Source organism: Dipodomys ordii, unplaced genomic scaffold, assembly GCF_000151885.1.
Source record: "Dipodomys ordii isolate 6190 unplaced genomic scaffold, Dord_2.0 Scaffold38, whole genome shotgun sequence".
NCBI classification, from domain to species: domain Eukaryota; kingdom Metazoa; phylum Chordata; class Mammalia; order Rodentia; family Heteromyidae; genus Dipodomys; species Dipodomys ordii.
In genome coordinates this window covers 1363531-1379991 of record NW_012267254.1, presented here as the reverse complement: position 1 = coordinate 1379991, position 16461 = coordinate 1363531, and the positions used below count along the sequence as shown (strand labels likewise).

The following is a 16461-nucleotide window of genomic DNA, read 5'->3' as shown; positions in this document are numbered from 1 at the left end:
TTGATCCAGAGAACCCCCCCCCAACTCGTCCTGTTCTGCCCACCAAGTTCTTCTCTGACCTCCACTTCTGAGCCACCCCTCCTCCCCCTCATGTGCCTTGCTCACAAAGTCTTTCTCTGCAGAAAGCCTCCCAGCCCAAAGGCAACTTTCTTTATCCTTTTTTAAATTTTTGTTTTTTGTCTGTCATAGGCCTTGATCTCTGGGCCTGGGTGTTGTCTCTGAGCTCTTCAGCTTAAGGCCAGCGCTCTACCATTTGAGCCACAGGGCCACTTCTGGTTTTCTGGTGGTTAATCGGAGATAAGAGTCTCACAGACTTTCATGCCTGGGCCGGCTTTGAACAACAATCCTCAGATCTCAGCCTTCTGAGTAGCTAGATTTACAGGCATGAGCCACCGGCGCCTGGCCAACTTTCTTTATCTTGGAGCAGCTCAATCTGTCTCTTGCCCCCCCCCCACTCTCTCGCTGAGAACCTCCAGATTGGAACAAGTCATCCCAGCACAAACCTGGACAGTCCTGGTGAACAGGGACCACACACGACCAGACAGTTGGGAAAACTGCTCAGCTAAGAGGGGATGGTATCAGATCCTAGTCACTTGGTGCTTGTCCTTTCAAAATTGACCAGATCTGGGAGATCAAGAGAAAATATTTCATAAGCATGCCTATCTAATATCCATACCTATCTACCATGTAACTGTTCAGGTACTTAGCATTCTTGCTTTTGTTACCTGCTATTTCTATTTCTCATTCATACTATATAGTCCAGACATCTATAATCCAGTTATATAAAAATCCCTCCTTCCCTGTAATAGGCCACAACTGGGATTATGCTCCAAGTGGAACTTTTCTGACATGTGCCTAGGGTATGTTTTACTCTGTCATTCATCTCAACTAGTCCTGCCACCTTGTCAGCTTTTTGCCTGATCTCACCTTTTTCAAGTTTATAACAGGCTAACAGTCCTCACTGAGGACACTACCTGGGAGCACATCAAGGCCAACGTATTACTGCAGGCAACAGAGGGTTAGTTTACACCATTATGCCCTGTCCAACACAAACATGGACCCTGAAGACTCCAGCCCCAATGACTCCTCAATGCCCCCATGTCAGCAGGAAGTAGACAGAAAAGACCATGACATCCCTCAACTTTTTATACTCCTTCGGGGCTTCAAATGATGGGAAACTGCCTTATTCTTGTAACTCCATGTTGCTCCCCTCTCTGCCCATCCTTTCTATGTATCCAAAGATGAACTATGAAGGATTGATTCCCACCCTGTTTTCCCAGGTGCATACAGATACCAGGCAACCCACCAAAGATAAGTGCAGACTGCCTGACTCCAGCAGGACGATCTATCTAAGTCTGTCTGTAAACATTCCATTGTGGGCCCAACTGAATCCCACCCCCCCTCCCTTGACCTAATGGCTTTTTCATTAACCTCTGCCTCCTTAATCAGACCTCATAAAACCCCATTCCTGAGCCCAGCTCTGATACACAGTCTCCAAGCCCATGGGAATGCTGTGTCCCTTGCTGCTCTATCTCAATAAACAGTCTTCGCTTGTGGAACATTGAATCTTGCCTGTTTCCTTCTCTTCTCTTCCATTTTCTTAACACCCATCAACAGATGAATGCATGGAAAATATCATATACACAAATAAATCAACTATAAAGAAGAAAGTAGTTATATGGTTTGCAGGAAAACGGATGGAACTGGAGGCCATCAATTTAAGCCAAATAAGCCAGACTCTGGAAGATAATACCATGTCTTCTCTCATCTGTGGGATTAAGATCTAAAAAGAAAGGGAGAAAGTACATGAACATAAAAAAATGAGGCCATTTTCAGGGAGGGGAACTAGTTTGAGGTAGAATGAGGGAAAAGCCAGGGAAATATAAGTAAAGTACATTTTCTGCACATATGAAAAACATTTTTAAATCTTTGCAAGAAGTTTTAAGGTGATTTAAGAGGGGATAACAAAGAAATTGAGGGGGCAAGTATAATTAAAACACATTATTTACAAGTACAGAAATATAACAATGAAAACACTCACTTTGTACAATAAATGTGTGTTATTAGTGATAACAGAATTCTAAAAAGAAAACGTGGTATATATGCACAATGGAGTTTAATCAACTATAAAGAAGAATGAAATGGTGTGGTTTGAAGGAAAGTGAATGGAATCAAAAGCATTTAAAATGAAATAAGTCAGTTTCACAAAGACAAGTATTATGTGTTTTCTCTCAGATGTGGGACACAGGGAAGAAGGGCAACATGGAAATAAAAGGGTGGAGGACTTCAAGTGGAAGAGGAAGGTAGGTAGTAAAGGTAATAGAGGAGTGCACATGACTGAAGTACATAATACCCATTATGAAGATGTCATAATGGAGCCCCATATTTTGTGCAATTAATACGCCTTAGTTTTTTTGTGTATGTGCCAGTCCTGAGGCTTGAACTCAGGGCCTGGGCACTGTTCCTGAGTGTTTTGCTCAAGGCTAGCACTCTATCACTAGAGCCACAGTTCCACTTCAGGTTTTTTGGGGGGTAATTTATTCGCGATGAGAGTTTCATGGACTATCTTGCCTAGGCTGGTTTCAAACCATGATCTTCACATCTTAGCTCCTGATTAGCTAATATATTTTAATTTCAAGAAAAGAAAATCTGTAATCTTACTATGATAAAACGGTAGTAGCGTCTGTGGCAATAGCTACCGGACCCAATGCAGCCTCTGCCACTGGCTGTGGGTCAGGCTCCCAGTCCGCATGGGCTCAAACCGGCTGTGACTCCCATCTCAAGTGACTGGGGCCGCTGAGAGACGTGGCTTTGCTGGGACACCAAAATGCCGCGGAAGACACTTCGGCCCGGGCGGAGGGGTCAGTACCCAGTGCTGCCCACCACCTCGCCCAGTCATAGCGCTTCCACCGGAGCCTCGTGGAAGGCACAAGAACAGATAGTGCTCTCTTCTCCATTCTGGACCTACACAGAACTAAATAAACCCTGACTCCACACACGAAGGCCCAAATTTTAAGTGACAGTATGGGATCAATCTCAGGACTACATTTGTCAAAGCACATCATTGTATCTAGCCGCCTTTGGATCTTGTCGAGCCTCATCTTGTCGTTGACCAATCAGAAGGCAAAATTTGCTTTCAGAGGCGGGACTAGCGAGGGACTTATTTTAAGACAAGAGACAGATTCAGAGGGCGGTCCTGAAGACCCCCAGTGACCTCTGTGGGCAGTAGGTTGTGGACAGGAATGGGCGGAGTCTTTAGGCTGGATTTTAGGGGCTTCCAGAAAGAAACTGGGAAGCAAATTCAAGAACACCGTGATCCGCAGGCGAGATGAGACTCGGAATCTCCAGGGTGTTGGACAAATTTTGATGCCCAGAAGTTTGAATTATTATAAATAAATCTCTTCCAAGAAATTACCTCCATCCCGCGGAATACAGGTTTGAGAATCAGTGAATCATAGCGGATTTTAAGGCTCTGGTTACTCTAAGGGTGTTGGGAAGAAGCTCTTACTTGGCTCACGATACCGGGCTCGTTCCTCCCAATCCCGGGAGACCAAAAAGCTATTAAACCGGAAATGGGACCACTTCCAAAGCAGCTGAAGCTAGGTGGAAGCCTGGGAGAGCCCTAGCCCCTCCCATGTCAGCATCCTTTTGGGCCCTGAAAGCGGCGGGGTGGCGTGAGGCCTGCTGGGAGATGTAGTCCACAGCACAGTTCTGCGCTTGCGCTTTGAGCAGTTGCCGGTGAGCTGGGGAGAGCTGTGGGCGCCGAGGCGGTGAGTCCCGGAGCGGCCAGAGGGCGTGGCCGTCCCTGGGGCGCAGGAGCGGGTAACGGGGCTCCCTTCGCCAGCCTGGGCCTGTGGAGCTGGCAGATTCCAGATGTGCTCTGGGCGCTAGGCGCAGAGAGCAAGGAAGGGCGGCGGGCCCCTATCCGATCAGAGACCCCGTCGCCGCTCCCTGCGACCCGGCCAGGCCTTCCTGGGAGTCTTCCCAGGCTAGGAGTACCCCTCTGGGCAGATGGACCTTGTCGCCTAGTTGCTATTGGAGACCACACCCGTGAAACTGGCATCAGATTTTAAAACGAGCTTTTAGACTTTTCGGGGCATGTCAGGCTTGCGTTTTCCCTAATGCCCTCTTTTCTTACCGTTTTACTAGTAGGCCCTGTGAGGGTGGGTTTACTCCAGGGAGGTTTAAGGGAAAACCACTAATCCCACAATGAAATGAACTTTTAACTGGGCAGGGCCCATGGAAGGAAACCCGAAGGGTCACTTCCCTGGTAGACGTGATGGAAGGTTTTGGGTCAGTTATGGGGAGGGCTGGCCAGCTGTGAAGCTGGAGCCGATTAACGGGTGGGTCTGCAGCCAAAAACCGCTGTTCCTGGATTCCCTCCAGCAATGGTTGGATGTCTAGGCTCAGGAAAGTAGAAGCTTCCTAGGAAGGAGTCGTTACCAGCAATAAACTTTAATTGAGTCCTTTCCTGGTGCCAGTCAAGCTGCTATTCACTTTCTATGCAATTGGTTCTGCACAGGATATGAACTCCATGTTATGATTATGCACACCTTGCTGACAGATGGATTGGGCATCAAGGTACCACAACAAGTAGGTTATTGTGCCTAGATCCATCTGCCACTAGAGTTAAGTTTACTGTCACGGTAAAAGGGTTATGAGGATACAACTTCAATTTTTGATGACTAAGTAGGAAGAAAGTCATGAGTATTTTTTTTTTCAGCAATCCCTTCAAGAATCTTTCCTGGAAAGGAAAGGTATATCAAATACAGGTGCAAGTCATATGACCTGAGGAGACCTCAAAAGTGTTGTGTTGTTCCTCTTATATTTACTTTTAAAGCCTTCATATATTCAGAAACACAAGACACATGGAATAGACTCAGAATGTGTTTAAGGCAAGCAAATCTAAAAATACCTGGAGGCTTATTAATGGCATAGTTCTTACACTTGGGTCCATGGAAGATTAGAAGAGAGGTGCCCATTGGAACTTTTTGTCATATTGTTTACTGAGCACTTTATATTTGAGTAGTATGACTGAGAAACTAAATTTTTAAAATTAAAGTATCACATGAGACCATTGACTATCATATGGACAAGCACAGCTTCAAGAGTATGTTGATGAACTCTGACATCTTGCAAATATCTAAAATATATGAGGAATGTGTGTGTGTGTGTGTGTGTGTGTGTGTGTGTGTGTGTGTGTGTGTATTTTACTGGAAAGTGAGTCTACAGCTTTTATCTGATTCTTAAACCACAATGAAGAGTTTCAATTGTTCATTTCGGTCTTTGGGGGAAAACATGAATATGCCCTCTTCTGACCACTGCGGTTTCTCATTTTTCATATTTTCTTGTCTTCAGCTTTAGGTGGCTCCCCTGAATTATTAAGTAAAAAAACATAAACCAGGAACCAGAGACCTCAGGCCTCAGATCAATCGTAAACTTCTAGAAAGGGCAATGGCTGTGGCCCTAGGTTGTGCCATCCAGGCCTCCTTGAATCAGGGCTCTGTGCTGCAAGAGTATGACACAGACTGTGAAGTGTTCCGCCAACGTTTCAGGCAGTTCCAGTACACAGAAGCAGCTGGACCTCATGAAGCTTTCAACAAACTCTGGGAGCTTTGCTGTCAATGGCTGAAGCCAAAGATGCGTTCTAAGGAACAAATCCTGGAGCTGCTAGTGTTGGAGCAATTCCTAACTATTCTGCCCACGGAGATAGAGACCTGGGTGAGGGAACACTGCCCAGAAAACAGAGAAAGAGTCGTGTCCCTGATAGAAGATTTACAGAGAGAACTTGAGATACCAGAGCAGCAGGTGAGAAAGAGTTTGGGGTCTTCATCCTTAGGCCAAAAGAACCACTGAGGCAGTTGGGTTTAGACAAGTCTTTTTATGTCCATGCCATTCTACAGCCTCAAGACTTCTCCACAGCCCATTCATTTTTCTCTTCTGCTGGAATCATTATCTGGGTCAGTGGCTGTCAACCGTATCTCACTCCATTCCCTCTCTATAAGACATACATTGTAATGTCCTCTGTATTGTCATTAAAGGAAATTCATGGATAGTAAAACTCATTTAAATATTGGCCTGAAGGCCAATTCAAGCCACAGCCTGTGTCTATGCATTCTGAATGTTTATAATGGTTTTACTTTGTTAAATAGTTGTTTTAATCAAGAAGTAGATGAAGTGATAAGGTAAATGTGACCCACACGTTTGCAAACATTTATACTTGGGCTTTTTTTTTCCTTCAGAAGCTTTTCCACCCTTAGTTGTGTAGTCTAGAAAGGATAAAAGGAAAGGGAATGAAGTCAGTTGTAAGCTAATATGCATTTCTGCATATACATATTGCAGATTCACCTCACAGAATAGCGCTAGGAAATCCTTGCATTCACACAGCATCCCTGCTGCTTAGAATTGCATGGGGTTAGTCAGGAATTCTTGCTACAGGTCAAGTGCTATGAGAAATGTTGCTACTTGTCACATGATTTCTCAAAGTGGCAAACAAGTCTTGGTTAAAGGGGACAGTAAGGAGTATCATCTTTCTTTGATTTGTATAGAAGTACACACCTAGGAAATACAAGTGATCCTAAAATGTGCAAAAAATATTTGAGTTGCAATTGATCTGTAAGATATGTTGTGTGGTTAGGTTTTTTATTTTTTTGACCCACATGAATGTTTAAAGGGAAATTCCACATTTGATAGGGAACGATTCTGCCACAACTCTGCTTTATAAATGATGCTCCCTATTAAATTCCCAGAGCAACATCCACGCATGTATCCAAAACATACTGTGTGGTAGGTGGCTTGGCCCTCTGTACAGAGCAACTTCATAATGCCTCTCTTTAGCTAAGCCGCAGATGAATAAAGGGTAGTGTCCCCAGAGGAGACAGCAGGTGCTTTCAGCTGCTTCAGTGGGTGCTGGGTCCCAGAGGAATACAGCAAGAACTGTTGTAGTAATGGAAAGTGGCAGTCTGGGCAGGTAGACTCTGAAGGGTAGTATAAGTAGTCATTTCCCCTTCCTTTTTCTGTCCTCTTGATTTTGTTGAGGATAGAAGATTTTATCTTTGACTGACAGATACATCCTGTCCTGGCTCTTGAGTTCATGAAGTATGTTCAGTGTACCTTGAAATCTGTGAGTTTAGCATATACACCTCCTACGGAAGACTTTAAAAGAGAAAGCAGGTAGAATGCCTCTCTAGTAGAATAGATCTTTGTATGGATCACATGTTAAAATTCTGCTCGTTTGGATATGTTGGAATAAGTATGACATGCTATTACAATTGACTTTACTAGTTTCTTTTTTTTTATTGTGAAAATACCGTACAGAGGGGTTACAATTACATGGGCAAGGTAATGAGTACATTTCTTATCAAGCATTGTTACCTCCTCCTTTGTTTCCCCTTCCCATCCCTTCCCATCTCCCCTCCCTCACCCCCCACTAGTTTCTTCTTATATATTGTTTCCTATGACCTCTGGAAAACTGACATGTGTGGCTCATTGTACTCCTCCTGGGTTAGCAGCTTATTTGGAGTGAGAAAAAATTAGCTTTGCTAATTTTGTGGGTCTAGATTGTGGAATGATGAGTTCTGGCCTTTCCTCCAGGTCAACATGCATGACATGCTTTTGGAAGAATTGGCACCGGTGGGGACAGTACCCATGCCACCAAATATGCACCTGGAGTCACCTGCACTCCAGGTAATGGGAACTGTCCAGGACCCCCCGGTAGCAGAGGCCTGGATCCCACAGCCAGGGCCACAGGAGATGGACTATGGTGCTGCTGGTCAATGCCAGCCCTTTCTGGATCCTGGTAAGACAAGGATTTATTTTCTGTTTCTCTCTTGGAGAGTTCAAGAGCTCTAGGGGTTTGTATTGGGAAGAAAAGAGTATTAATTCTCCAATCAAAATGGACCTCTTAAAGTATTGGAGAAGGGGGAGAAGGAGTAGGAAATCTCTCTGGAAACACTAGCAAAGAACAATGGTCTTTGGGTAGATTGGTGCTCAGAAGTAGATAAACTATTGGCCTTTCTCAAGGGGCTTTTCTTTAAAAAATAAAAAAAGCAAGATTAGTATTTGGGAAAACCTATGGTTGGAGATAAGATCCTCCAGGTGAGGAATCGTTTGTCCATCTTTTGAGCTATAGGATCTGTAATGTGGTTCACAGAGACCAAAGTTACTTTTAGCATAAGTACCTCATTCAGATTGAATACCCAAGTAATAGGTTCTCTTCAGATCCTTGAGGGGGTGCAGTCACAGAGTGTAAAGGAAATAAATACAGCCTAGAAGAGGTCTCTTAAGTGTGGTAAACAGGTCCTCTACATCAGCATAACCCAGGGGTGCAGAGGTTACACACTTACTAGGTAAGCCCTTCACAAGCAAAAGTTTCAGAATTAACCAGCTGCTGGTGGCTCATGCCTGTATTCTAGCTACTCAGGAGGCTGAGATCTGAGGACTGTTCAAAGCCAGCCTGGGCAGGAAAGTCCATGAAATTCTTATTTCTAATTAATCACCAAAAAGGTGGAACTGGAGCTGTGGCTCAAGTGGTAGAGTGCCAGGCATGAGTAACAAAGCTAAGGGATAGCATCCAGGCTCTAAGTTCAAGGTCCAGTACCAGAATACACACACACACACACACACACACACACATTTGAGGCTTACTGCCCATATGACTTGACATTGTGAGTTGCAGAAGGCACAAATCCAGTGGAGAAAGGCAATGAGAAATCGTAGCCAATGAACTCCTGCATTTTCCTTCCCTTTCGGGTTCTCATACATTGTTGTCCATGCTCCCTTCCCCTGCAGTTGATCCAAGTGTGGTCACAGACAGCTTAAACATTGTGGCACATGGGCCAACTGTGTAATACTGACACAACAAAAGAGATCAAGAAAATGGAAAGCAATCAAGTATAGCCAAAGTTACAAAGGAAAAATGTCTGATATCTCCATAGTACCACAGAGTTTAGCAACTACATGCCTTTTTTATCTTAACAATTTTTTTACATACCCAAGACTTTTTCCCCTAAGTAATTTGCCAGCTTTTCATCTTAACAATTATTAAGTCATCTGACATCATGATCCCCTGGGAAGAACCAGGCTCTGTGCTAGATTTTGGGATTTGGTAGGACTCAAGGCCGAAAAGCATTGGGATTCTCAGGCTCTGGGCAGTTCAGCTATGTTCATAGGAGAGCTTGTCTGTGCGTGAAGGGGGAGGTGCATTGGAGGGTGTGGGATGCTGGGGAGTGCATTGCAGGGCCATCTCAACAGCTTTATGTGGAAAGAGGGAGGTGTGGATAAACATTCACAGGATGGACTGCAGGGCTAGCAGTTTGAGGGATGCAAGTAAAGATGGGAGAGGACTCTGGGCAGGAGGACCATCATGTGCAAAAGCTCCGGGACCAGAGAAAAGAACTTGTGCTGCTCTGTGGGGGGTGGACAGGAACAAGGGGAGCAGTGTTGATGAAAATGAGATCAAAGGGATGATCCCTATTTTATTTAGCCCGTGTGGCTGCCTGGCTGTTAGCTGATGGGTAAGAACAGGTGAATGTGACATCTAGCTCTCTGTCCAGTGACCTGGACACGTGGCAATATTATTCACTGACATAGAGAATATAGTGTATGGTGAGAGGGTAAGATTTGCTGCCTCAAGGGGATGTTAGATTTGACCATGTAGTTTTTGGGTACTACTGGATTGCTAGTATATTTTAAAGAAATGGTGAGAAAGAGAAAACTCAAGTCCACATTTAACTCGATTGGTTAAATCAGAACCATATAATATTATAATGTTCTGATCTTGCATCCACTTTCATTTTATAGGCCATTACATACTTCAAAAATTAATGGATTTGGAAGGTGGCTCAGTGGTAGAGCACTTGCCTTGCATGCCTGAGGCCCTGGGTTCAATTCCTCAGCACCACATAAGAAAAAAGCTGAAGTGGCGTTGTGGCTCAAGTGGTAGAGCGCTAGCCTTGAGCTGAAGAGCTGAGGGATAGCGCCCAGGACCAGAGTTCAGGCCCCACGACTGGACCCCCCCAAAAAAATTAATGGATTGATATGTAAATGCCTGTTACTAATGGTAGAACTTAAATTAATACTGTTTCAGCACACAATTCATTGACTTTCCATTCATTAGAATGTTCATTCCTTTTGTTTTTTTATTTTGATACTGGGTACTGGGGCTTGAACTCAGGGCTAAAGTATACTGTCTCTGGACATTGTTTACTCTTCCATTTGTGCCACAACTCCACTTCTTTTTTTGGTAGTTAATTAGATATGAATCTCACAGACTTTCTCACCTGGACTGGCTTTGAACCATGATCCTCAGATGTCAGCCTCCTGAATTACTAGGATTACAGGCCTGAGCCACTGGCACCTGCCTTCTTTCTGTTTTTGTTCTGTTCTTAATCTGTTTCTAAAAAGTCTTTTGTAAATGACTGCAATGATGTAACAGTAATCAAGGAGGAAGTAGATATTAAGAGGCCATGTAAGGGCTGGGAATGTGGTTTAGTGGTAGATTGCTTGCCTAACACACATGAAGCCCTGGGTTTGATTCCTCAGTACTACATAAACAGAAATAGGCCAAAAAGTGGCTCAAATGGTAGAATGCTAGCCTCGTACAAAAGAAGCTTAGGTACAGTGCCCAGGCCCTAAGTTCAAACCCCAGGACTGGTAACAACAACAAAAAAGAGGTGATATATCCTGAAAATCAGCCTAAACTCTGGAAAAGTCTTTTTTTTATTATTGTGAAAATACCATACAGAGGGGTTACAATTGATGAATCAAATTATCATGCTTGCCTTTTTTTATGACCAGGATATCCATTACCAAAGCTTGATGTGAACTTCCCATTGGATCATAGGGAAGAGCCATGGGTGAAGGAATTACAGGATTCCAAAGAAATGAAACAATTACTTGATTCCAAAATAGGTAAGAAATCAGGATAAAAGAGCTTAGAATACTGTTGAGGAAAGTATATATTCCTGCTAATAATTTCATATACCTCTTCATTTTCTTTCCCTTTTTTGTTGTAGTTTTGTGGTTGTTGTTGTTTTGGTCAATCGTGGGGCTTGAACTCTGGGCCTGGGCACTGTCCCTCAGCTCTTCAGCTCAAGTCTAGTGCTCGGCCACTTTGAACCACAGCCCCACTTCCAGTTTTCTGGTGGTTAATTGGTGATGAGTCTCACAGTCTTTCCTGCTGGGGCTTTGAACCATGATCCTCAGATCTCAGCCACCTGAGTATCTAATATTATAGGTATGAGCCACCGGTGCCTGGCTTCTTTCACTTTTTTTTCCCCTCTCAGAATGCAATGTCATATGCATTTTCTGTTTCTTAGGGTTTGAGCTCGGCATTGAAAATGAACAAGATGCTTCAAAACAGAAAAAACTTGAAAATATGTATCCATTTATTGTAACTTTAGAGGGCAATGCTCTTCAGGGTCCTATTTTGCAAAAGGACTATGTCCAGTTAGATAACCAATGGGAACCACCTCCAGAGGATTTACAGACAGATTTAGAAAAACTTGTAGATCCTCCAAACCCTACTCTAGGAGAGACACCTGAGACCTCCAGTTTGGAAGAACCTCTCAACCCTAAGCCTCAAAAGAAAAAGAATCCAGGGGAGAAACCCCATCGGTGTCCTCAGTGTGGAAAATGTTTTGCTCGGAAATCACAACTCACTGGGCACCAGAGAATTCATTCTGGAGAGGAGCCTCACAAATGCCCTGAATGTGGAAAACGGTTCCTTCGTAGCTCAGACCTTTATAGACACCAACGACTTCATACAGGAGAGAGACCCTATGAATGTACTGTATGTAAAAAGCGATTCACTCGGCGGTCACACCTTATTGGGCACCAGAGAACCCATTCTGAAGAAGAAACATACAAATGCCTGGAGTGTGGGAAAAGTTTTTGTCATGGATCGAGTCTTAAAAGACATCTGAAAACTCATACAGGTGAAAAACCTCATAGATGTCATAATTGTGGGAAAAGTTTTAGCCGGCTGACAGCACTTACTTTGCACCAGAGAACACATACTGAAGAGAGACCTTTTAAATGTAATTACTGTGGGAAAAGCTTTAGACAGAGACCAAGCCTTGTTATTCATTTAAGAATCCATACAGGGGAAAAGCCATATAAGTGTAGTCATTGTTCAAAAAGCTTCAGACAGAGGGCAGGCCTAATTATGCACCAAGTGACCCACTTTAGAGGACTTCTTTGAGAATTGTTAAGGGAAGAAGTAGGTCCTACAAAAATTAACACTAACCCAAAAAATTGTAGCCTATAGTAGCTTGTCTTGGAAGAACCGTATAAGAACACTTTCTTAGGGGGTATTTTTCAAAACCTGTCTTCCAAGGTATATGACTTCTAGAGTATCTACCTATTCTTGCAACATTCCTACATTTGATTTATCCTGTGTATGCAACTTCTTTTTTATTGCAATGGCAAGTTTTGTGTTGTAAAGCAACCATATGATACATATAAACACAAAGCATGTAAATGATGACGGTCTTTGTAGGGGTAGGGTCAATATAATCAATAATTATGTCTATCTAACATATCTGTTATAGCAGTACCATACACATTCTGCTATAATATTATTAAAGGTGATTATGTGACCACAAAGCTTTAGATGTGCCCCCAGTTGGCAACAGGAGGCAATGAATTTTGTCAAACAATAAAAATGTGTCAGTAGTAAGAAGATGAATTTGCCTGGTAAGATAAGAACTGGGTCATTGCCATTAAAGTTTTTATGTTTAAAAAAGTTAAGATTTTTAACTTTGACTTGAGACTTTTGCAAAATTTGCTCACCTGAATTTGGCAGTCTGGTATGGTGATTAGAGCGGAGTAGTAAGTTTGTAATTAAGCTCTAGGGCTGGCAGAAATCACTTGAGAGTTGAAATTGTACCAGTAGGATTGAAATTAATTTAGATTGATGCAATGCCTTTTCACTCTCCTTTGGTAATTCAGTCAAGTGACTTTCAGTGCTTTTAAATTGTACCCATTCTTTAATTCAGTGTCATCCAAGGTAAATGGCATAGACCATTTAAATTCTGCAGTTAAGTTTGGGAATTGCTATCTACCTAGATTCATAATGCATATCAGTTTGTGAGACTGCTGGAGAGATCCTAGTCTAGTAAAGGAAGATAAAGCACCTCTTTTGGCTCAGTGTTTTTCAAACTTATTTGATGTCCACCTAGTATTAACTTACATAACTAGTATTCTGCAAACACTTTCTGAAACACACTGCCTTATGCAAATACCTTTATAGCTATCAGTGTAGTCTTTTTTGAGACCAAGCTAGTTTTCTCCAGCTATTTCAAGAGTTCTGTATAAAACTCTTTAAAGACATACATCTTGTGTATCATACAAACATATAAATTTCCCAGTGATTCTCAATGTCTTTGCATTTTACTTATTATTACATACACACACAGACACATACATATTTGAAAGAGGTAAGGGTCACTAATTCAAATGATTTATAACTTACCTGGTGATTCTCAACCTTTTTCAGTTTTAGTTATGATTACACACACATACATACACACATATCGCTACTTATATAAACATTCTCATATAATCATGATAACTCAAATTCCCATAATAAGTGAAGAAGTCTCTGCATCTGTTAAACTGTTGATATGTGAAAATATCTGTTGAGCCTAATTCCTTGTTATCAGATATAAGAAATGGAACATTCAAGCATTTTCCCTTTATGAAGATTTCCAGCCATCCTTTCCTTAAACTAAGAGTAGGGAAAATACATCTCTTCTCTGGCATTGAAGTTCTTGAAAGTGATGTCTAAGTATTTTGGGGTTGTGTACTATGTGCCTAACTAGTCCTAGGCTTAATGGAAACTAGCAATGAAGTATAATTCATAGGTAAGACATTAAGAGTATAATATCTCTAGTTAAACAAGAGTTGGGAAACAAATGGAAAATAATGCAAGGGAGTTCATAATTAAGTGCCAAATCATATCAAGTGCCAGAGCCAGGATGTGTCTTTAATTTGTGGCATCCAGGTCCCTGTATTATGCTGCTATAAGCCTGAGGTTAAAATTAAGACCCCAGTAGCAATAAACCTCACACTGGAGGAGTCTGAATGTAGAGATGAAAAATACCGAATGTAATGGCTTCTCTTTCTCTCTTGTGGAATAGCATTCAAACCAGAACAGTGCCTTAGAATGGATGTACCCAACTGCTCTGTATTTATACAATATTTTAATAAAGTGGTAATGTATATATGCTCTTCCTGCTTCTCTCACATTAAGTAGTTGAACAACCTAGAACTGCTTCCTGAACAATGGCAACAAGCCTCACTATTGATTCCTGTTCGAATTCCAAGTTGTATTCACCTTTTGTGTCAATAATCCTGGTGCTGCAATTTAGGCATTATTATTTTTTTAGCATTTAATAGAATAAATTTTAGCTAATAGGATTAAATATAATCATAATATTGAGCTGTTCCCACCCTTTCATCTACATCATAAACTCATGCTTAGATTTTTACAGGTTAGAAAACATGAATAATTGTGGCAGTCAATCAAGAAATATGTGAAATCATTCTTGGAAACAGATTACATAGAACATTGCATATTATGTGCCTAATTAGTGCATATACAACATTTACCTCCTATTACAAAGAGTAAAAAATAATACCCACCTCATAAGTACAGTGAAAACTGAGCAAAGTATATTTTGTTTAGGCCCTACCTACATAATAGAAGCTTTCAATAAATTTCCAGCAACGTATTCTCATTTTTTGTTCTGTAAGGGTAAAAGCATTTAAGGATATACATTTTTTCTCCTAAGTAGAGCTTTGATTACATTCCATCATTTTACATATAATGCTCTTGATTTCAAATTTGCTACTGTATTTTTCATTATAACTATCCTTTGACCCAAGATATATATTGTGTTTTCATTTTCCTTTTAATTTTTGGCTTTTTTATGTTGCAATTAGGAGATAGATTTCATGTTATTTCTGCTTATAACCTCATTTTGTTTCTTTTTATTCACAAATATTAATTATAAAAAGGGTTTTATGGTGGCATTTCATTTATGCATATTTTATACTTTGATCAGATTAATTCCTTCTATTGCTTCCCTTCCCTCCCCCTATTTTTCAACAGCCTTCAGTGGATTTCTTTATAACATCTTCATATGTACACAATGTATTAAATCAATTTGGTTTCTTAAAAGATTTATATTTGACAAAATTTGATAGCTATCCTATATATTCTAGAAAATAAGTGTTTCTGTTCATGAGTACAAATATAGAATGCAGTCTTTGCCCTGTCAATTGCTTTAATATCTTTAGTATTATTCCTGTGACATAGAGATTAGATTGTTCCCCATTCTGAGTCCCTCCCATTTTGTACTCCTCCTTCCCTTGGTAAAGGTCTTGGTCCCTTTTCTTTTCCTTTCTCTTCATGTGTTCTATGAATGATGTATAATGATTGTTAATAGCTGCCTGAGTATTATTAAGGCTACCAGTAAACACAGAAGGCTAGAAGGCCTAGAAGGAGCCACATCCCCATTGGTAAGCCAGGCTGACAATGCTCACCCTCAAGATATTATCCTTTTATTGCCTCCTAAAAGGAGTAGGAACCTCTAGTAGTCTATCTAAATTTTTGGCAACCTGAACAAGATTGTTAATGTAGAAGTATGGGGAAAATAAATAAAGGAATCAGGCCTCATATGTCTTACCACAAGGTGGCAGAAAAGGGTCATAGAACTCTTCCTCTTGCATTTGCTGCCTGCTGGGCATCTTGAAGGGAAATAGCTTAGAGCCCCTGCAGGAAACTACCTGGGAATTATTCCTCAGCCTTCTCAGTCCCAGCTTCCTGGTGTTAGTTGGAAATAACCACACTTTATGCTTACACCTGAGCCATCCTCCAGATTCTTTCCTAGTCCACCGTAACACATGTGCAATGAGTTGTAAAGAGAATCTATTTCTTAGTCTCCCTTTTGCAGTAAAACTGTCTTACCTATTCTACAGTTCTGGTTCCCATGAGATATGGATGATGGATTATATTCCTTTCTCACATGAATAATATTTGGTTGATTTCTATGAAGTCTTCTCCAGCTTAGAGTTAGGCAGGTCTCAGAAATCTAGAAAAAGACAAATACACATTTTCTAAGAATAAGATACTAAAACACGGAATTTCTCATGTATTTTAAACATTTGCCTTTACTGAACATCTATCACCTACTACAAAAATATTAATGTATACATTTTTTAAAACTTTTTAAAAGAAAGCCTAAAAAATACGTATTTTTGAAGGTCAGGCCATACCTGTTGACCCTAGGATTGGCCTTTTTATCCTTTCCTGTGAAGGTGGAAAAGTGGAGGGCAAGAAGTGAAGAAATAGAGGCCACTGTCCTTGGAGTATAGTAAAGGTAAACACTTAAGCTGTCTTAACTCCAGAGACCATTTATCCTGAGAAAGGCTGAGTCAATCCCTCTTCCTTAAGAT

At 41.4% G+C, this 16461-nt stretch overlaps 1 protein-coding gene across 1 annotated transcript; it reads left to right on the top strand.

The window, feature by feature from the left end:
* The first annotated feature begins 4511 nt into the window (after positions 1 to 4511).
* Positions 4512 to 12489, top strand: Znf449 (zinc finger protein 449). Its single transcript, XM_013018106.1, has 5 exons — positions 4512 to 4593; positions 5359 to 5808; positions 7594 to 7798; positions 10798 to 10911; positions 11319 to 12489. The coding sequence occupies exons 2-5, from the start codon at positions 5455 to 5457 to the stop codon at positions 12200 to 12202; spliced, it is 1557 nt and encodes a 518-aa protein (XP_012873560.1). The 5' UTR covers positions 4512 to 4593; positions 5359 to 5454; the 3' UTR covers positions 12203 to 12489.
* The last annotated feature ends 3972 nt before the right edge of the window (positions 12490 to 16461 follow it).

Bases quoted from the DNA above. Each gene is read 5' to 3' on its own strand.
- Znf449 (XM_013018106.1), top strand. From the start codon at position 5,455: ATGGCTGTGGCCCTAGGTTGTGCCATCCAGGCCTCCTTGAATCAGGGC. The intron at 7,799-10,797 runs GTAAGACAAGGA...TTTTATGACCAG, and splicing joins CCAGCCCTTTCTGGATCCTG to GATATCCATTACCAAAGCTT. The intron at 10,912-11,318 runs GTAAGAAATCAG...TCTGTTTCTTAG, and splicing joins ATTACTTGATTCCAAAATAG to GGTTTGAGCTCGGCATTGAA.